Source organism: Myotis nattereri (genome assembly GCF_964212035.1).
Source record: "Myotis nattereri genome assembly, chromosome: 2".
Lineage (NCBI taxonomy): Eukaryota > Metazoa > Chordata > Mammalia > Chiroptera > Vespertilionidae > Myotis > Myotis nattereri.
In genome coordinates, this window is record NC_138076.1 from 190,030,027 (window position 1) to 190,052,801 (window position 22,775).

General features: G+C 39.8%; 1 protein-coding gene across 1 annotated transcript in view; it reads left to right on the top strand.

Moving 5' to 3' along the window:
- The window catches only part of GRIN2B (glutamate ionotropic receptor NMDA type subunit 2B), a 426,215-nt gene that overhangs the window by 300,284 nt on the left and 103,156 nt on the right, over positions 1–22,775 (top strand). Inside the window, exon 4 of the mRNA XM_081084460.1 lies at positions 20,643–20,757. Within this exon, the coding sequence (XP_080940586.1) occupies positions 20,643–20,757 (115 nt within the window). The remainder of the gene's footprint in view (positions 1–20,642; positions 20,758–22,775) is intronic.

Consider the following 22,775-nt stretch of genomic DNA (forward strand, 5'->3'; position numbering starts at 1 on the left):
AAAATGGAGGCTTTTCTCATTCTTTGCCTCTCTCCTGACTTGTGCGAGTAATTCATGGCAACTCAGAATTTACATCATGGAGCAAGCTTGCTTGATGATTCGTCCTCATTGCATTTTTGGGGAAAAATAAGCCTCATCAACCAGAGCCTGATTTTCCAAGAGCCTGTCATTCAGTCACTTATTACCCACTTTGTGAAGTTTCTAGGTCTTTTGCTTTTCACCCTTTTACCTCCTGCTGAGATTCAGTCATTTTGCAGCTTGTTAGGACTTCCATCAGCAGGTGTGGAGGAGCAAAGAGAAAAACTAGAGCATTATTAAGTTTTGCTTTATCATGGGAACTCTGCAGAAGACTCAATGGGGGAGAATTTTGAACCCTTTGCCTCTAATACGGTTCAGAGTTATCTGTTGATTTTGGTTACGTATGCCCTCCCTGTCCTCCATTAGTGCTGATAATGAAGAGTTGACTTGCAGAAAAACAGGGTGGAAGGGGACTGCAAATAGAGCCGAGAATCGCAGTGAGCCATGACTTAAACATGGTCCTGTAATATGATGCTGTAATGAGAGGGAGCCGACTCCATATGAGTTCATTGAAGTGTCAAATTGGTGTGCAATCTTTCTTCTCATTCGGGGTAGGTCAGGCACATATTAAAGTAGACATTTTCAGTGGGAGTGCAGCTGTGTGGTGGGATAGAGTTTAGAATCACCTGGACAACGTTTTCAAATTATATGCACAGATATTTCTGCATGATAACATTTGAAAGGAGGTCAGGGTGTGGACTTTGGGGAAAATTACTGAGGCAACCATGTAATTTTATATCCCACCAGATGAAAGAGATGGCAGTGATTCTGAGAGTGCCTGAGTGAGAATAACTGATATGGTTAAAGGGACTCCAAGAGGTGAAAGGAATTAGAATTCTCAAACCCAAAGAAAGGAGGGTTCCCAAAGCATGAAATCACTCTTCTGTCAGACATGTCAGAGGTTACTCCTGGGGTGCTGGCTCCCTCAGGTCATTGTCCACACTCCTGCCAGCATGATCTTCAAGCAAACAAATGGCTATGCTGCATCCCTCCAAGTCTTTCTTAGTTCTCCAAGACCGCTTTCCTTCTTGGCTCTCCCAGGCTTCCTTCTCCATCCTCTTCCAGTTTTAATAAGAACCAGTCAGTTCACCACTGACATCGAAATCCTAAGGAGGTTGCGGTTAAATCAGAAAGGTCAGAAATGCAAGGTGTCATACAGAACTCAGAGCTATACCTCTTCTCCCTGTTATGAGAGGGAGCAATTTGTGCAGTTATATTCACTGCATTTCGCATTCCATAACCATCCACTCTGTTCACAATAGTCCCTTAGATTGTCCTGCATTCAATCAGCATTTCTAATACTATGTCTCAAATTCACATTATTTCTGTTATCTAGACTGGGGCCCCTTTAACTCGTCTTCACACCAAATATTATTTTTTCATAATAAAAAAATTAATTAGAAAAACTAATTGTATAATTTATCTTCCCTGTTTGAAAACTTTTCTTGGATATGTATTCATAAGGATATGATATAGCAGCTGTTTTCAACTAGTATGCTGGGGCACACTGGTGTGCCACAAAATTTTTTAAAACAGGCTATACCTGACTGTTTAGTTAGGGGCACTGACCTCTCTTCCCTCAGATTGTCAAATTAAAAAATGACAATAGCCAACACAACAATAGCCATCCAGTCTGAATGACTCAAAATGATACCTGTTATTTTGTCAGATTGGAAAAAAATGTTTTCTTGGTGTGCTGCAGAATTTTAGTAATTAGTTTATGTGTGCCGTGAGATGAAAAAGGTTGAAAAATGTTGGGATAGAGCATCGTGTTAAGACATTCACAAATGGCCCAGTCTCTCTCTTCACCCTTAAAACTTGCTGCTGCTTTTCCCCACTCCAGTGACCTTGTTCCCTATTCTCCAGCCTCTCCTGCAGCTATAGCTTCATCTCTCTTTTCTCTCCTAATAACTCATTCTTTAAGACCCAGCTAAAATAGCTCCCCTGTGTGAAGCCCTTCCCCCACAGCTCCTTTGTGTCCTCTGTGCTCTTGTTTTCTTGTAAGACTGTTAGAGTACTTAACACGTTGTATTTGTGGGGTGTTCCTCTTCTCAGCGGTGCCCCTTATTGGGTCCCCTTTCGCTATGTTATGTCCCTGAGAGAGATATCAGTGCCAGGCCAAAATTTGGAAAGGCAAAGAGGATGGAAGGGCAGATAGGTGAGTGGAAGTGATGTACATTTCATACAGTGGTTTTCTGTCCTATGTATATGACTGTTGGGACACACCCAGAAAATATAGGTTCTTTTATTTTCTTAGTAAATGCTTATTTCTTATCTGTTGTCTCCTCTTGGTGAGTTGAGTGGGGTCGATGTGGAAATCTCAGAGATCCCTTTGCAGCTTTTCACAAAACACCAAGCTCCTTGTTCCTTGCCTTCAAAATCACTTCAAAGACTCTTCATTCTTTAAGTAGAAGGATCCATACGTCTTTTGAAAGGATAAGAGTAAAAGGAAAGGCAATCTCTCTCTCTCTCTCTCTCTCTCTCTCTCTCTCTCTCTCTCTAATATATATATATATATATATATATATATATATATATATATATTAAATAATCCTTTACTGAACTCATGGAAAGGCTTTCTTCACTTTCCCCACTTCCCCACCTCTGGACAAAGGAATGGAGAAGTTTCTCAAATCTTCTCAGAAGAGGACATTTGTTTTTTCCCTGTGATAATGCCATGTGTCCTTGGGGCCTATTTGGGGATTGAAATAGAGGGCAAGAGTAGACATGTAGTCAGCAGTATTAATTTTTTAATAACCCCAAACTATGGGAAAGAGTTAGCATAGTAGGTTTAAAAAGAATAATTTGGCCCTGGCCAGTGTGGTTAGAGTGCCAGCTGTGCACTGAAGGGCCACAGGTTTGATTACAGGTCAAGGGCAAGTACTTGGGTTGCAGATTTTATCCCAGTCCTGGTTGCGGGGTGTGCAGGAAGCAATCAATTGATGTGTGTCTCTTTTCCCCTCCTCATCCTCCCTCCATTCCACTCTCTCTAAAAATCAATGGAAAAAAAAGTATCCTGAGGTGAGGATTAATAACAACAACAAAAAAATAATTTGGAGATCAGACAGACCTCAATTTTAATGACCAGTCTCAGTACCTGACATATAATAGGGCTTAATGATCACATGTTGCATAAACTTGACATTGTTATTGTGAGATGCCTCGCCTAGTATATTTTACATTTTTATAGACATTATTTAGTTAGTTTGGGAAGAGATTCTTCATATTTGTTCCATAAATCTGAATCAGAAGAAGGATGCTGTTATTGAAAGGTAAGAGAACTAAGTTTAAGGTCAGTGATATCAAGGGTGCCTCAAACCTTCTGTTGTTTCTGCGGAACCATTATAATTCAGGGAAGGACCTCTGTGGATCGATAGGAAAATAAAAAAAAAAATAGTGCTTTTATTTCTCACTCAAAATTTTGCTATTTATTTTAATAATCTTTAATCTCACTACTATCTATGCTCACTGTGGTGAATGATGTTCTTTTTCTCCTTGGTTCACCTCTTTCTCTGCTCGCCCCAACATTTATAGGAAAGCAATTCTAAGAGCAAACTCTCCTAGGCAGGAATAGTTGGTGACCAGTGCTGGCCTCCGACTCACTTTTCACTGCAGAATAACACTTTCCTGGCCTGGTTAGTGTGTGAGGGGCACCTATCTGCCAGGCTGGATCATTCTGCCACTCCTGGGAGTGAGGAAAGCCTCCCCACCTCCTCACTCTTCAGTGAGGCAGAGAGTCCCAGAGAGCAGGAAGAGGGGAGTGTGCCTCATGGATAGTTCCACGTCTGTCTACATGGCATAACCACCACGGAGCTTTAAAATGCATACTCTCAGGCCCTCTTCCTGCATACTGAATACCTGTCTTGGAGGTGTGGCCCAGAGACCCTTATTGTTAACAGGTTCCCCAAGTGAGTGTCAGAGACCCAGTTCAGCCTCCTGATGTAGACCTCTGTGGGGAAGCCAGTGTAGTGCACATGCAGTGGGAGGGCACAAAAATCCTGGTTTTCTTGATCATTCTTACATGTGACCCCCTAAAGTTAAGGAAGAACTATATATTATTTTCTGGGTAATATTAAATGTCTCAGGAAAAGATCTTTTCAAATATCTAATTGTTCCAGAGACATATTTACTATGTCTACGAATAGCTTCTGCCTGTGTTTCACCAATGGGTAGGCAGCCTAGACCACTGATGTAGAAACTTTGTACCTATCTTTATACATCCCACAATATTTCCATCAATCTTATTTTCCCCCTTTAAGCCACCTATAACAATTAAAACATTTTTTTTCTGTGAAAATTGCTGAAAAAAGTTGGGAAATCAAACTAATGGCTACAGGGAAATTATTTACCTCTCTCAAGATTTTTCTCTTTTGGCTTTACTAAGGGCTCTTAGGCATCATTCCTATCATACCAAGACACTCCTGGATAAAATCTGAGTTTGGCAGCAGACACAGTTGAGTTGCATTCTCACTTAAACTGGAGCTTTGGGTATGGTTAGAAAAAGGAATGGGAAGAAGAGTTAAACTTGCAAAGATAATTCATCTCTTCTAGGAGCTTTCTGACCATTGCTGAGTTCTTATTTCCTCTTCCCACCAACACCTACTTACTTGGATCTTGGATCATGACTTATTTTGGCAGTTCCCTATGCATGTACTGTGGTTGCCATGGAAATGTTATCCAGCATGCTGCATGTTGTTTCATCTTCTCTTCCTCTCTTAATTTCTTTCCAGTCTTATACACCCACCCTAACCCCCTTTTGTAATAGAAAACATCAAACATATTCAAGTTGTTTTGCTTCTCTCCCCTAGGCACATTGAATGTATCTTAACTTCATATAATCAGAGCAACCTGGTAATAATTGGAAGAGAGGAAAGGAAATTCACTCAAATACTAAATTTCTCTAACTTACGCTAGGGTGCTCAATGATTTGAGGGAATTCAGACAACTGTTAATCAAATTAACTTCTCTCTGCTTTTCACAGGGATTAAACCTTTGTGTCCTCATGTTATTTACAAAGGAGGGAGTCTGAACTGTTCTCAACCCTTAATTTCCCATCCATGAAATAATCACGTTGTTCATTATCTGCACTGACCCATAGACATCTCTGCAGATATTGATATGCTGGATTATCAAGAGTTGGGGCAAATGAAGACAGTATCTTAGTGTGAATATCTGATATTCACCAGACCTTGTTTTCTGCTCTTGCTGTGTGTGTGGGGAGCTGGGGAATGGGAAAGGGTGAGAAAGGGATTTTGTGTGTGCCTAACCATATGAACATTGAGAAAAAAGTATCTCCTCCTCCCTGAGAATATTTTCATTTTTCTCAAAAATCGAAAAAAATATTGCTGGCCGGTGTGGCTCATTGGCTGAGCATTGACCTGTGAATCAGGAGGTCATGGTTTAGTTTCCAGTAAAGTCACGACACATGTCCAGGTTTGATCTCCAGTGTGGGGCGTGCGGGAGGGAGCCAGTCAATGATTCTGTGTCATCATTGATGTTTCTATCTCTCTCCCCCTCTCCCTTCCTTTCTGAAATCAGTAAAAATACTTTTTTAAAAATTGAAAAATACTAGAAAACAAATAACAAATTAAATCTCCAATTTTCTCTGGTTTCTTTTAAAAGATATTCTCATTTCAGTGTTATAAGCAAAATGAGTTTTATTTTTCTCTGCTTCTAAACTTACAAAGTGAATTTACATGGGTAAAAAACATCTAAATATTATTTTTTACATATATTTTAGACCTCCCCAATATTTTTATTTTTCAAACCAAAAAAATCATTGCCAGAAATACCAATATTAATTCTTTTTTTTTCATATAGAATAAGATTTGAATAAGTTGCAGACATGTTTTTATAGATAATATAATGAGAAGAACATTCAAAGGGGAGTAATTTAAAAAGAGCTCTTGTAAGATTGAAGTCAGCCCAACATTTTGTTTTATACATTTTTTAGAAAAGAGAGAAAGATTGTAAGTATATAGTCTTTAGAAGTTATTATTTTTAAAAATCAGTGATCAAAACAGTCAATTTTTTTCACAGGGAATTTATAGTCAGTGCTGGTATCAATACGCAATGTCAGTTGTGTGTGTGTGTATATGTATGTAAGAGAATGAGAGGAGAGAAAGGAAGAGTGACATAGAAGAGTGGATGTGGGAGTGGGAAGTGAGGAAACAGAGGAGAGGCTTTTAAGACTAGTCTCCTGGAAGTTCGAAACAAATCAGTAAGCATTTATTGAAAACTTACCACAAGCAAGGCATTAATTTGTGTTCTGTAAAGGATAATAGAAGGGCAAGATTTGACTCTTACCTTCTAATAGAATATTGTCTAGCATGGAAGACAAGATACAGACACATATACTAGTATATGTTAGGTAACAATTGGAGCAAAAAGGACAGGTCAACAATTAATGAAATGCTGAAATGTAGACTGGAGGCTCGAAAGGGCAGGAGTAGAGAAGAGGAGAAAGGGACCTTGAATGGTCAAGGTGTAGAGAAAAGCTAAACATTTATCTGAGTCCATAGGCATGAGCAAAATTTGAATTACACTCAACGGAGAGAAAATGGAAAAGGCAGGAAAGTACAAGTAATGTTCAGGGGACAGTGAAGAAACCACTTGTCTTTATCAAGGATTCCTATAGAGGACAAGAGAACTTAAACAGAGATGGGGCCAGGATGTAGAATGCCTTGACTAAGGGCAGGTGTTTAATCTAACTGAATCTTAGAGATTTTTGAACAACAGTCACATAGCAATGAGAAGTCTTAGAGTAAGATGAAGTGCAAGTGGCATTTGGAATGTGGAAGGCAATTGCTATAAGGCAGATGGCCGAGGTATCTGGGTATGAAGGGACAAAGGCCTAACCTAGGAGGATGAAAGTTGGAGTAGGAAGGAAGGGACAAATGCAAGAATTGTTTTATAAAAACAGGAATGTCTGAAAGGACTTGTTGGGTGTGGGGAACTAAGAAAAAGAAGATGTTAGGGCTACCTGGGAAATTTCAGAGCTAAAGGAATAAAGCTAAATATGTACTTGAATCTCTACTATGTACTTGATAAATATTAACTCACTGAGAGAGGAAATTAGAAAGTCATCTGTTTTGAGGGGAAGGATGAAACAAATCCATTTCCAGCACTAAGAGTTTGTAACAGGGAAATGCAAGTAGAAATGGCCAGCATGGGATGGAAGTGGGGGATGAGAAAGAGGTCAGGGCTACAGGCATAGAATTGGGACTCACCCCCTTCCAGGAAGAGTTGGTCTCCTGCGAATGGCTGAAATGAACAGAGATCTGTACTGAATTTCCTAAAACACCTCAAAGAAGGGAAAAGGTAAATAAAAGCAGCCAGCAAAGAAGGCATTGAAGGCAAATCATAGATAAGGAGCAGAACTGAGATAATGTAGTCTGATGGGACCAGTAACGAAAGCATTGCCAGAGGAAGGGGCTGTTCTACAGTTTAAACCCATGAAGAGATCAGCGGGATATGCACCAAGAATAATCTATGTATTTGATTGTCCAGATCATCAGTATGGTTCTGCATCCCTTATTGAGGGTAATTGAGAGTTGATTGTAGCTCCAAAGAAATATTTTAACACTGTATTTTAAGTTCAGGGAGAGCTTGGATATTCTATGCCAAACCGGGATAAACTTTCTTCCAATCTTAACTGAGCTAAATAAATATTCTAACTCTTGTCTGCTTCTGACAAGAATTCCAAGAATATAGTCGTAGACCTTTATACTGACTTCCTCCCAGAGCATGATCTAAGAATTAATTCCTCTATAAGTCTAGTCAAGCTGACTGCTTTATGGTTTGTCTCCTGTTTTCTTATAAAGCAAATTAATTCCATTTCTTCACTTTTTTTGGGTTAGTCCTTGTGAAATATGACAGATTGACAGCCCTTAGAAACAGGAGTTCTATTGTTATTCTGTGAATGTGTCTCCTACCACCAATGTGGCTCTAGTCTTTCTTAGGTCTGTAGAGAAACTAAGTGTTTCGCCCTATTCCCTGTAGACCTCTCTTATGATGCTAGCCTTAGGGGTAGTTAAGAACAAATGATGGACTACTGATTAGTGGTATAAATAGTGACTAAGAGCCCAGGCTCTGGAACCATTCAGATCTGGGTTTAGATTTTAGTTATATCTAGTTAGAGGTCTTGGACTTCTTTGTTTCCCTCTCTGCTGACTATTTCTCTGGACAACATTATTCTTAGTGTGAGGCAGTAGAAGGAATATGGGTTTTAGATTCACTCAGAATTGAATGGGACCAACTCCCAGTGCCACCAACCTAGACATTCATTATAATATGATCCACTATTTTGTAGCACTGCTGTGAGAATTTAAAATAATGCAAAACATCCAGAACAGAGCTTAGCATGTGCTCAATGAATGGTAACATTGTTAGAGTTTTATGTTGTTGTTTTTGAGTGACTCAGAGCAGAAATATGACTTCCAAACAATTTCACATTGCTTATAGGCCAGAAAGCTATGAGATTTATGTACTTCAAGGACACAAAACTCTGAAAAGGGGGAAAAATATCAATTAGCTTATTTTGTACATAATGCTAACCTACACCTGACATCTTAACTGATTTGACTAGTTGTAAAAATGCAGCTCATAAGAACAGCCAGCTTTTTCATATTGTAAAGATGAAATTATAACTGAGAGGGCGAAGTCAAAGCTATGCCAGAATTTTAAAGCTCTAAGAGTGGTAACTTGTTGCCAAAAGACAAAGCAGCCTGGCTTGGTGTGGGCCATGTGAAGTCTGACCTGATATAAGAACACTCAGGTAGAATGGTCTAATCAGAAATATCAGACTGAAGATCAAGAGAGAAACGGGCCTCTGATAGCAACTTTGGAGGCCTTGGTGTGGAGGTGAGTGTCGATGGATAATATGCTCAGAGGGAGAGAACAGGAGTAAAAAGTCTTGGTCCTGAAATTAGGGAGTTTCAATTGAAAATATATGGAAAAGGAGAGAGAAAGGATTTGTGAAGTGTAAGGAGAACCAAAATTATCCAACTTTAAACAACAAATACACAAGTGAAAGAAGGGTTGCTGAAAACTTGGGTGTGTCAACTCTTAGAAACTCTATAATGTCAAGGAGAATGCCAATGAGGCAAAGTCTACTGATTTTATTTTACTTTTGTTGACTTTTCCTTGATTATTGATGACATACATTGTAATAACAGTTTTAGTAGAATGATAGAAGCAAAAGGAGTGGGCTCTGGTGAGGAAATAGGGGCATTGGTGTCAATTACTTTTTTAAAAAGTAATTGCAGTAAAAAGATGTAAAAACTGGAATTACCTTTCATAGGTTGGAAAATAAATCTCTTTGTGACCTGCCCTGGTCAACAAATAGTTAATGGTATAAATGCACAGTAATTTCAGAAGCATTAAAGATCCTGTTTCCATGGAAACAGCACCCTACAGAGAGAGAAAGAGCTAGGATTCCCTGACAAAGGAGGAACAGCAGAGTTCTGTCCCCCACACAGTACAGCAGGGAGAGATGATTACACGTTTCTTTCAGCTTCCCTGGGAAGGTGCAGTTGGGGTTCATGGTGCTGTCCTGTTGAGGATGAGGGAAGAGGGAAATGAGTTTGGTTTGAAACATTCTTGCTCTCACCTTGCTTTAAAACCTGACTCAAAGGTCAAGCCCATTTTAGAATACTCGAAAAGACCAACGGGTGTCTAACTAAGTCACTAGCTAAAATTAACTAACTAACTAAACATGTTTGATCTCCCCCCAATCTCTGTATTCTAACCTGGTCTAGAAACAGTGCCATAAAGGATTGTGAGTTAGAGCAACTCCTAAACAACACAGGTGTTTGACCAGTACCTTCCCATTATGTTTTTCATCTTGGTGTATTCTTCTTATTTACACACTTCATCTCACTGTTTTCAGGTCTATCATATCCCTTTTACTATTGACCAGTATACATTTCCTGCATCTTCAAACTCAGTCATACTTTTAGGGATGGGTCCTCCCACTAACTTTAGCCCCAGAAAGCTGTGTCTTAAACTGTGGTATAGGAGTCCCGCTAATAAATTTCTCATTGCTAATTTTCCTGACACTTCACTTTCTCTACTCCCATATTATATCCCACTTTGCAGCTGGGATGTGGGTGTGTTTTTTTCTGCTGGTCTTTCCTTGGACCCTAGACTCAAGAAATCATTTTTTAGTTAATCTTCACCTGAGGGTACTTTTTCCATTGATTTTCAGAGAGAGTAGAGGGGAGGGAGGTGGAGAGAGAAAAAGGGAGAGAGAAAGACACACAGAGAGAGATGTGAGAGAAACACATTGATTAGTGTACTCTGACTTGGGCCAGAGAACCCAGGCCTGTGTCCTTGACCTGGAATTGAACCTGAGACCCTTTGGTCCTTGGGCTAATGCTCTACTACTGAGCCTCACTGGCCAGGGAAAAATCATTTTAAGTCCTGTGTGAAAGGACTTTATCCCATGGCAGGGGTGGTTCATTACTGGCTCTTTTGAAAACAGAAATGTGGTTCTGAATGAGTCCATAGCCTTCACCACTCTTTGTCATTGTAGCATGACATAATTATGGAATGCCCATGACCCTGAAAGACATAATCTTCACCCAGACATCATGCATGTACTGTCTATTGGAAACCATACACTGTCTCTGGCATACCCTTCCTCTTTTGACCCTCTCCCCCTTACATTCAATTATATGTCTTTCTAGAAATCCCCTGCCAACAATTACTGGAGGATTTTCCCATAGCGCCCTTTTCCCATGACTGTTAATTCCTCACAACATCCACTCTCAGTCCTGCAACTGAAGCCATCTCAGTAATTTGTTTGTTCACCTCTTTTGCACCCTGTAGTAGAGCTGTTGGAGGGAGTTGTGAAATTAAGCATATGGTAGCTACAGAGGGTGTAAGAGGGGTGAGTATGGAGGTATTGCCAATTTGTTGATTTTGTTGACCGCTTAAGGTATAAGAAAGAGTAGAGAGGGGCTCCAGTACAGGGAAGAACAAATTAAGGACATTGGAGAAAGGCCAAAAGGAAGAGAAAGGCCTCCTTATTCGTTTCCCTGATATCATGCTCAGGTCACTTTGGATTCTAGACCAAGGGCTTCTTGGACATAGAGGGGCAAAAGTAGGTTTACAGCTGTGAGTATGCAAAACACAGAGCTTATTCTTGTGTTATTATTTATTAATTATTGTGTTATTTTCCATATGAACAATTGTAAACCTACTTTTGCTCTCTCTGCCCAGGGTTTCTTTCAATAAGTTGGAAAACTCACCAGACGGAAGAGGCTTCAGGGCAAAGTTGAATGTCCTAGAGAACTCTTTGCCAGTCATTGTTCGGCTGGTTGTGGCTTAGTCCCTGAATAGCATTGCTAGCTCGTGAACTAAAATGGGTGTCAGAAAGGCAAGTCTTTACCTTAAAATCATTCCCAGGCATAAAAAAAAGAAATAGCAATGTTCTCAGTGATCAGCGAGCCTTGGGGCTGTTATGGCATTTTCTCTGGGAATGTCCCACCACTGACTTTGGATGGCCTGCACCGGGCTGTATTGCAGCATACTGAGCACGTAATCTCTAGGAAGGAATTTTATTCAGTGCTTTTAAAACAAAAAGTGATTTTTAACTTATGCATAGCAGGGAAATATGAACTTAACAGGAAAAAACCTCCAGCGGCAATAACATTATCCAGAAGAGTTACTTGGTTCCTTCCCACTGGGTAGTTGCACTTGTCTGCCTCTAGAAAGTGTGTTTCCCGTAGCACCTTAGCAGGTCTTGCTCATAGCAAAGGTGTCTAAGGGTTGTGGGTGAGGACAAGGAGGATTTCTTTTTCATTACTGAGTTCTATACACAGTTCCCTGAATGAGAAACAGCTTTAGCACACTTAATTAACTGGAATAAAAATGTGGCATTGCTAAGTTCTCTAAGGAACACTCAAGATGAGTGTGCCTCCTGCAAAGGAATTTTAAAGAGAATTACATAGTGTTAAAGCTGGATTCTGGGAGGTCAGATGGGGGTCATTTTGAGGAGTCATTTATTCTAGACTAAAATGATGGGGATATGAGCTCATCTTTTGCCTTCCTTGGGAAGTGAGCTTTATAATGAAGTAGTATGATTAAGTGACTCCCCAATGCAAAATACCTTACAGAGGTCACTAATCATGGTAGAAAAAACAAATGTTCCCAAGCCTTAATAGTTTGGAATATTGTGGGAATGAGGGGACATGTACTATCCTGATGGTTCAGTGGCCTCCCTTACCTGCAGGGGATATGTTTCAAGACCCCCTGTGAATGCCTGAATTGGGAGGCCCATGAATTGGGAGACTTGAATTTAATGTACCAAGGAGTTGGCAGCATCTCCCCAGGCCTTAGTGTATTTAGCTCTAAATATGAAAGGTTAGATTGTGATTCAAAAGTTCCTGCAAACTGTTGCATTCTCTAATATCCAGGTGATACATTAAAAAGCTAATCATAATAGTAACAACAGCATCAATTAAAACATAAGGCTCATGTGTACAGTGGCAGATAAGTGCAGTTCAAAGTCTTCTGAGTACAGAATCATTTAATCCTCACAATAATCCTATGAGATAGGTACTATTATTATGTCACATTTTTATGGTGAAGAAACAAAGGCAAAGAGAGTTTAAATAATTTCTAAGGTAACACAGTTTCCAAATTGGTGGATGAAAGACTTGATCATCGGAGTACAGTGTCCTTGCTCTTACTTACCATATTTCATCGCCTGTTATTATTGTTGCTGAGTGATACTGTATTACTTCCCTCTTGCTTCACTTTTCTGTTTTCGCTTTTATTTTCTTTCTACTCATTTCTTACCACGAAGCATTTTGAGGCATTATCCAGGCCTTTTCATTCAGTTGAGTGTAGTACATATCTTACTAATGAGAATAAGCTTTTGGGCTTGATCCTACCAGTTGGACCTATCAGTAAACTCGGAGGAGAATTGTCCCCTGGCTGTGGCCTTCCACATTGATCCCATTTGGTGAAAGGGTACAAATAGGTAGATACAAGGCTGTCACAGCTGGTGGCAGGGCCACTCAGTGGTTACTCTACTTTCTTATATTCAAGCAGAGATTGTTGGGCACTGCCCCACAATACTTATGTATGTTCTTGTATTTCAGATAAAAGTAATTCAGCCTAGACAGTGTTGCTCAGTGGTTGAGGGTAGACCTATGAATCAGGAGGTCATGGTTTGATTCCTAGTCAGTACACATGCTGGGGTTGCGGGCTTGATCCCCAGTAGGGGGTGTGCAGGAGACAGCCAATCAATGCTTTTCTCTCATCCTTGATGTTTCTAACTCTCTCCCTCTCCCTTCCTCTCTGAAATCAATAAAAAAAATACATTTTTAAAAAGTAATTTATGGCATTCAGTCATGAAGCAGAATTCAGGTAATACCTCCCAGAAATTTTTTACTGTTAGGCATAGGGGCATGAGAAGACTTTTCCACTGCAGTAGGTGGTGAATTGACACATCACTATTTCCCCCTCAATGACAGCAGTTCAATCTAGATTGCTAAAAGACCAAAGCACAATCTCACCACCAGCAGGAGAGAGGAAGTTTATTAAATGTATAAGTCAGTCTTCAAGATATTTAAATATCTTATTCATTTAACACTATGAATTTAGAATTTAAATAACTAAGATGTGGACTAGCTGGATTTGAAATGAATTATTTTATACCAAAATAAATTAATGGTATAAATACCATTTCAGAGAAAAATTGTAATCTACTGGAAGACAAACTATTTTTAATCTGTCTCAAGTAATTATAAGTTAATTTTACAATCTGCTCTTTAAAATCGTTTTTCTTGAGGTTCTCTACTAGGTATCACTTTGCAGAAATAAGAGAAAAGGACTGAATTTGACAGCTTAGGAAACTGTTATTTCTAATTATTTTGTATAACAGCATAATTTAATATTTTTATATATGACATTATATGTGAAAGGAAACCTTTAAAACTTCTGCAAATCCCTTTTCCTTAAGAAGAAAACTATTGTTGGCAAGAATAATTCATGTGCCTTGAAAACACTGACACATAACTTAGGAACTTGTGGATCTAGGATTTGAGTAGAGATGGTCTGACTGCACCATCCTTGTTCTTAAATACCACCATGAACTGGCTGTTGCTACTGCTGGTGGTGGTGGGATGATGGTGTGTGTGTGTGTGTGTGTGTGTGTGTGTGTGTGTGTGTGTGTGTTGCATACTGCATTCCTTTCCTCTTCCAATGACTGTTTTTTCCTTATTTTCTTTCTACCAGCATTTTGGGGCATTGCCTATATCAGTCATTTGAGTTTAGGATATCTTACTAATGAGATATTTCTTATGGGTTTGACCCAGAAGGCCCCATTGGTAAGGCCAGAGGAGAATTGTTTCTTGAATGTGGCCTGCCACAGCGACCGCATTACACTGGATTTGTTGTTTGGGGTTCATTTTAATAATTATGAATTTTCAAGTTGGAGGGAAAAGTCAGAAATTTCTATTTAGTCTACCAAACTATAACATCAAACATCTACTTTTTAAATATCCTTACCTTTTCCTCTCAGTACTGGTCTCTAATTAGGGAGCTTTTAAATAATTTAAAGTTCACTATTTCTAATCCTTTTGGAATTTGTTTTCTACTCTTTCAAGAGAAGACATGTCCACAAAAATGGCAATCTCTATTTTTTCAATACTCAACCAAGGATATGTTATTTTAAAAATTAATTTTAGAGACAGAGGAAGGGAGAGAGAGAAACATCAACCAGTTGCCTCCTGAATGCACTCCAACTGGGGATGGAACCCAAAACCTGGAATTGTGCCTGGACCTGGAATTGAAGCCACCACCTTTTGGTGTATGGCATGTCACTCCAACCAACTGAGCCACCCAGCCAGGGCAAAAATAGTAATTTCTAAAAAGAGACCAGAGCCGAAACCGGTTTGGCTCAGTGGATAGAGCGTCGGCCTGCGGACTGAAGGGTCCCGGGTTCGATTCCGGTCAAGGGCATGTACCTGGGTTGCGGGCACATCTCCAGTAGGAGATGTGCAGGAGGCAGCTGGTCGATGTTTCTCTCTCATCGATGTCTCTGACTCTCTATCTCTCTCCCTTCCTCTCTGTAAAAAATCAATAAAATATATTAAAAAAAAAGAGACCAGAGAAAGAGTTTTTGAAAATCTGCAGTTTTGCCATTGGTGGAGTTTAATAATGTAACTAGAGGCCTGGTGCATGAAATTCATGAAGTGGGAGGGGGTTCCCTCAGCCTAGCCTGCACCCTCTCCAATTGGGGACCCCTTAGGGGATGTCTGACTGCTGGTTTAAACCAGCAGTTGGACATTTCTCTTGCAATCTGGAACCGCTGGCTCCTACCTCCTCACCTGCCTGCCTGCCTGATTGCCCCTAACCCCTCTGCCTGCCTGCCTGATCACCCTTAACTGCCTCTGCCTGCCTGCCTGATCACCCTTAACTGCCTCTGCCTGCCTGCCTGATTGCCCCTAACCACCTCTGCCTGCCTGCCTGCCTGTCCACCCCTAACTGCCCTTCCCTGCCTACCTGAACACCCCTAACCCCCTGATGGCCTGATCCAGGCCCCAACTGCCCTCCCCTGCTGGCCTGATCACTCTTAACTGCCTCTGCCTCGGCCCCACCACCATGGCTTTGTCCAGAAGAAAGTCAGACATCCGGTCAACCTGGTCTAATTATCCTTTTATTAGTATAGATAGCCACAGTATTAATCAGATGAAATGTAGAGACAGAGAGCATGTCAAAGGAGCATCCCTGAACTTCCCTCATCAGGTAGGTACTATGGTATTTTATAGGTGATGGAGCTGATGGCTTTAAAAGGTAAGTGACACACCAAAGACATGATTATAGTTGTAGATTTTTCAGAGCAGGAACATTATAAACAAGGGCTCAAGAATTCAAGTCTCCTGCTTGTAACTGTGTTCCTTTATTGCTCTCTCATAATAACTGGAGAATGGAAACTCAGAGCTATGAACCATTTCACCATTTTTGAGGCATGGTGGTGAGTGGACAGAGTGCTGCAGTGGGGGGTGAGGACCCCTGGATCCTGTCTCCAGCAAAGCCACCAAACACTTCTGGACATCATCTGCTTTATCTGAAAATGAAAGGATTGGATGAGATAAGTAACTTACTTATCTTATTATCACATTAATGGACATTAACAACAACAAAAAATCTAGAGCCTTGTACCTATGGAAGGCAAAATGAGCATTGTTGATGCCAGGACTTTTGGTTTGCTGTGAAAATTCTAGCTGAGCCCTTTGGGATACCTCCCACATGGGACATACTGCTAAATCATTGCTTTAGGTATCAACGTGGTGCAGTGGATGAGCTCTGAGTGTCATGGTCAAAGTCAAAGAGACACAAGGGCTTTTCACCTCAGCTTGACCCTGTTAAACCTACTGGAGTATGACTTTGGCAATAAAAAGCAAATATATTGGCTCTGAGCCCTTCAGCGTTCTGAAGTTCTATACAAGCAGGAGTCAAGGGGGAAATGAGATGGAATTTATTTTATGCAGTCCATATTAGGGATCTACCTAGTCTAGGGCATATGTGACATGAGATTACTAAAATGCACATCTGGGCTCTGCAAACGTGCTTTCACTTCACTTGGTGATGCAGCAGAAAGAACCATGAACTGACTATCAGAAGTCCTGAACAAGCAGGTCAAGTTCACCTTGGAAAGTTGGGTAGCAATTTAGGACCTATTTTCTCCTTTCTAAAAGTAGAGTTATCAATGGATAATTTCTGAGTTTTCTTCTAGTTCTAGCAATTTGAGATTTATGTAAAGTTGGAACTTTTGAGACAGGCCATCAGGGTTCTTGTTGGTCAAACTACATCCCAGAGACAAATCAAGCACTAGTTTTTAAATAACAAACCTTGATAAGGCTTTCAGCGGATTAGAGCATTATAGGCAGAGCATCTGAATTTGGCTGCCACTTGAAGCAAGGCTTTCTGATTGCATACTGAGGACAACACATTTAAAGTAAAACAAAATAGCAATGGTATTTCTAAATCTTATAGTTTAGCCCTTTAGCGAGGGTTGCACCTGGAACTGTTAAGGCTTTAAGTCATATTCAAAATTGACAAAATGCAGTCAGATGCAAAGATGGGAGATTTCATGTTTTATGGAAAGTTAAATTGATTAATATCACCACTTGACCTAGTGTATCTTCCATATGTGGAATGCAATCTCCATTCCTCCACTGTGTTCCATTGATAATTGAGTCTTGTTAAATGCAATCATCACACTTTTCCTGAAGTCTAAAATAAGATAGGTAGTCAAATCATGCCACTGTATTCTTTTTCTGAATGTCTTTTTATTGTATAAGCTTTATTTATATCATATTTTACATAGTCTTCTTATTCACTATTTCATGTGATCATCACAATAGCCGTATCTGATAAACTGGAAGTAAAAATGGTATTTCCACTTAAAGAAGAAAAGCTGAGGTTCAGGTGCCAAGGTCACATGTCTAGAAATGACCACAGTTTTCATTATCAATGGGCATCCTTATGCAAGGCGGGTGAATATTTGTAAGCTCCTCACTAATAACTAAACGTTGGCATGTCAGAGGGAGTTACTCAGAAAAAACACAATGTGAATGATTAATCTAAGTAGTACTAACGGATATTAATGATTAAAGAATACTTTGGAGAAGAATATTTTCTATATTATCATACAATTTTAAATAATTTGTTAAGTGTAAAATATGCAAGAAATACCTAGATAAAATAAAACAAACCTGTTGAGATGGAAGAAGATGAATATCTCAGAAAGAGAAAAATTTATAAGGAAAATCAGAGGATCTGGAGCAAAAATAACTAAAGAAATTTAACTGTAGGTCAATTATATTGCTTGTTAGCGGTTTATTTTCTCAAAGTTTGAGTTTCTCAACTTATACCCTGAATTCAATGCTGTCCCCTTCAAATAAATTATAATGAGAGGCTATATACTTATTCCATTCATGCTGCCTATTACTTGAATTCTTTCTTGAATTTCACTTTTATAATTGCCTTCTGAAGTGGACACTTTCTTTTAAATACTCTCAGTGCTGTTTTAGATAAATTCAGAATTATCAGAGTGATAGAAGTAATTTATTTCTCTCCCTCCCTCTTTTCTTCCCTCTTTCCCTTTCTCCCTCCCCCCAATTATCCTTTCCTCCCTCCCCTCTCTCTTTCCCCTTCTTCCTTCCTATTCTTCTTTCCTCCTTTGTCTTCCCCTTTATTGCTTTCTTCTAAAAAAGAGATGAAAGTAAATTTGTTACATCTTATAAACCTCTGAATATTTCTAGAAATTATTCTAACCAATGCAGTGTTGTTGTAGTAACAACATATTTCCCAAGTAAATTATGTTGTGTACTCAGATTCTGGTTTGTTAAAATATTTTATTTTATACCTTTGTAATTATATTCCCTGAAATGAATGTTATAGGGATTTGGTTGAAGTTATTGAAAACTATAGGAGACATGACTCTTATCTTCTAACTAGTGATGGGCTTGAGCAAGCATCACTGAGTAAGAGATGAGGAGCAGTGCAGGGTATGGAGGGGAAGCATGCCATGTGGAGTATTGGGTTGAATTAGGGGTGCTACACTTTTATCAATTGGAAATGCCCAGAGAGAGCAGCCAAGGGATAATGGAGGGAACTTGAAGTCATAGCATATGATAACTACATGAAGGATCTGGGGATACTAAACCCAATGTGGCATATGAGAATCAGGATGGTACGGGAGAGAGGACATGGGACTGGGAATGTGGCTTAAAATGTTATTTCTGCTTCCAATTAGCTGTGGAACGTTGGACAAATAATCCAGCCTCTCTTACCGATCTCATTAAAAGTGTGCAACTTAAATGAGCGTACGCTTTCTTCAAAGATTAATATTATTTTATTAGGGATGCATGAGAAATGTCTTCAAATACTTCAAGAGCTCTCATGTGAAAGAAGGAGTAGAACAAAGTGGTATAATATCTAAGGAGGAGACCAGGCTCAAGGGCTTGCAGGGCAGCAGTGAGATGGCTACCTTGAGGGTGGAGTGTAGTGATGCACTCCCCATCAGTGGGAGTATTCAAAAAGAGCTGTGAGGCCCAAGTTTATGATGCTATACACAGGAAGTATAAACTGCAAGAAGTGGTGAGCTAGTTGATGTATGTTTCTTTGAATTCTGAGATTCTAGGATCTATCTTAAGGGTTCCTCCTTGTTACATTTGTGAAGCTACACAAGACCAGAGAATGAGAGGCTTAAAAGATCCCAGGCAGCCCTAAAAGTGAGAAGAAATCCATGAGAGTTTGGCTTATGATGCCTAATCATCTTTACCATTGCCTAAGCCAGGGATGTGGAACCTTTTTTCTGCCAAGGACCCTTTAGATATTTATAACATCATTTGCTTAAGATAATTCAATTAATATAACTTTAAGTTGCCTCCTGATGCTTTCTTCTTCTCCCCTTCAGTGTAATATTAGGAAGTCATTGTTGGCCATATCTCCAAAGCCCTTTAGGACCTCATGTCAGTGATAAGATACCCCCTTTGCTTCTTAGCAGAGACACATCTCACAGTAGCATCAGGCTGAGGCTCCAGAGTAGCATGTCTTGTGGACACACAGAGCTAATCATTATTGACTCCTTGGGCCCTTATGGTAAAGGGACATGAATTACTGTCAGCACGGTTGAACTAATTTGGTTGTAATGAGCATGCCTATGGAAATTTCCAATGATGGAACTCTTCAACAGATCAGAGTGTCCAACAGGGTGGTTGGGGTGAGTGTAGGTGCAGGTGTTGGAGAGAAAGAAAATTTCATTGGTCTGACTCTAGTTATTTCCAGAGTTTCTGCTAATTTATGAGCCTGTGCCTAGAACTCTCTGTGAAATGCCTCTCCCTCATTCCCTCTTTGCCCCCAGCATTTTCTGTTCACTGTGTACAGTAAATAGCCCTGGTTCCCAGGTGCATCTTGTGGAACAAGATCCTGGACTACTAGATTCATCTCACATCTCTTAGAAGTATGGGCTAGGCTGGATCTTAGAAGGAGTTCAAAAGCCTATGAATATCTCTGGTAGGGGGAGAGAGCCTAAGCTCCAATATGCCACCTTTCTTAGCAGAAAGTTGCCATGGCACATTCCCATTTTCTTTTCTTGTTTCTGCCACCTTTAGTCCACTGCTTTTAAAAATAATTGTTAACATAATGGGGGTTCACTATGCACCAGGTCCCATGGTGAGTTATCTCATTTAAGCTGTATAAACCTAATAAAGTAGATTTCTTTATTACCCCATTTTTGTAGGTAAAAAAGAAGAGTGATGTTCAAAAGGCTAAGTGATTTGCTCAAAGTCATAGCTATAAACTAAATTCAAACATGGTGCCCTTATTTCAGATTATTAACTTCTCATATTATTCCTATGATGTGAAAAGTTGATGACTCTATTGAGTAATCAAAAGTTCCAGGGGTACCACGTTTCCACATGGTATTTATATATCTATCTATGTGTTTATCTCCATCCACCTTTGTCTCTTTCTTTCTAGCTATCATGTTCTTGACATACGTTCTTCATACTTTTAACCTTTCTTTTATTTTATCTTCACAGGTATCTGATCAATGTCACTTTTGAGGGGAGAAATCTGTCCTTCAGTGAAGATGGCTACCAGATGCACCCGAAACTGGTGATAATCCTTCTGAACAAGGAGAGGAAGTGGGAGAGGGTAGGACATGTCTTTGGCAATTCTCAAGCACACTAGAGAGGAAGGGGTGGAAAGTTTGCAAAACATTAAATGAAAGCAGTTTCTTGGTTTTGCTCTCTGAGGCAGGGAGCAAGAAATCAATACTTTGAGAACACAGAAGAAGCTATTTCTTAAACTTGTATCTTCATTTTCTTGCTCTGTTGGTTAATCAAACGATTATTTTCTTTATGTATTTCCCTTTTTATTAGTTATAGTGCTGTATGAATCATGACTTTGTTGTAATGGAAGATTATGCATGTAACACAATTTGGTGAAGAATCTGTGTCTGGTACAATTTCGAAGTCATGTCCTACATGGTACACTGGGGAGGCCTAATTTATGAGCAGGCAGGTGTGGATTTACAGTGCTGGGAGGCCTGCCATGCAAGTCTTTTCTCAGGCTCTCTCCCACTGCCAGCTAGTCACAATGTCTAAAATTCTACCATTAGAAATTATGGCCTAGGTTGAATTCCCATGCCCTCTACTAACCGTCTTATCTACTTAGGGACCTTGAACAGATCTCTTCACCACTTGTACCTCCACTTCATTATCTGTAAAATGAGAATAATAATAGCACCCACCATTATTAAAGGGTTGTTATGAGGATTAAATATTATTATACGTAAATGACTTGAAAAGGTGCCTGGCACATAGGCGGCACTCCATAGGTATTAGTTTTTATTATTGTTCCTGACTCCTAGTCAAATACAAAGGGTCCTGAGAGTAATGCCATCAGTAGTATTTCTCAGAGTGCGTTCTGCAGGACCCTGGTCCCTTGAGATGCTTTACTGAAAAATGGTTCTGCAGATAAATAAGGTTGGGAGATGCTACCTACTCTTTCTCATCCTGAGAGATTCTCAGAACATATTAGCATTTGAAAGTTCAGAGGTATCTTTTAGCAAAAACACACACACATATTTTCTACTATTTAACTTGGCATTTCCCAAAATTATTTTAACACAACACCCTTTTGTTCCTGAAATTCATATTCTGTGAAACACCTTGGGAAACATTGATTTAAGGCAATTTCTACAGACTCCATGGACTGATTGGCTGAGAACAGGCTTTAAGATGCCAGCGTGACTCTGACTAGGATGGAAACCAAGCTCTATATTTCAACAGAGTAGCCAGGAAAAGAGGCCAGAGCTCAACTTGAAATTCATGGTCTTGTTACAGAGAGCCCTGGACAGATAGTATATGACTGCTCACCTGTGAAACTGGGCTTATGTGGCTCAGGTAGTGGAACCTAGGACCTTATTCTTCAAATTGAAAGACCTCCATCTGTCATGTTTTTCCTCATTTCAGTGCACAGTATAAGGCTTACATTATGCCTGGTGTTCTTGATTAAAGTTGCCCTCCCTCCTCTGAGTTATCATTTGTTCAGAAATGGTTGTTCCCTGGGCTCCTGCTCTTCATCCCAATCAAGCTGATTTTCACTGCTGCTGTAGAGACAAAATAATTTAAGAAGTGTGCTGGGACCCTCGTGTGTAATAGGCACTTCTGTACATCTCCAGAAGAGGAGTTATTAATAACTGAGGCTTCAGGCATGGATCAGAAGACGTCCAGCTGGGGTAGCTTTTGTGAAGTAAACTCATGATTACTCTCTCAAGTATGGGGCATCTCAAACTGTACTTTCTTAAAGAGATACCACTTACTATCACTCATGCTGACTTCTCCTCCTTAGGCTGAAATCTGAGGCCTGCAGTTCCCACCCATTTCCAAAACTAGATTCTCTACCCTGGAATTTGGATCCTCTCCCCCCTTTTTTTTTTTTTAATCACTTCTACCTTTATTCTAGCTCTTGAATGTATTCCTTACTTTTTCTATTATCCAGGAACAATGTGACTGTGATATGTATGCCTTCTTGCCTCTTGATTCCCACATTTCTCCATTCAGATCAGCCCTTAAACATGGATGCAGAATAGGCTTCCTAAGGCATAATTCTGATTATGTTTTTTGTTTGCCCAAAACCCACTCAAAGTTTCTGTGGTTTATGGATTG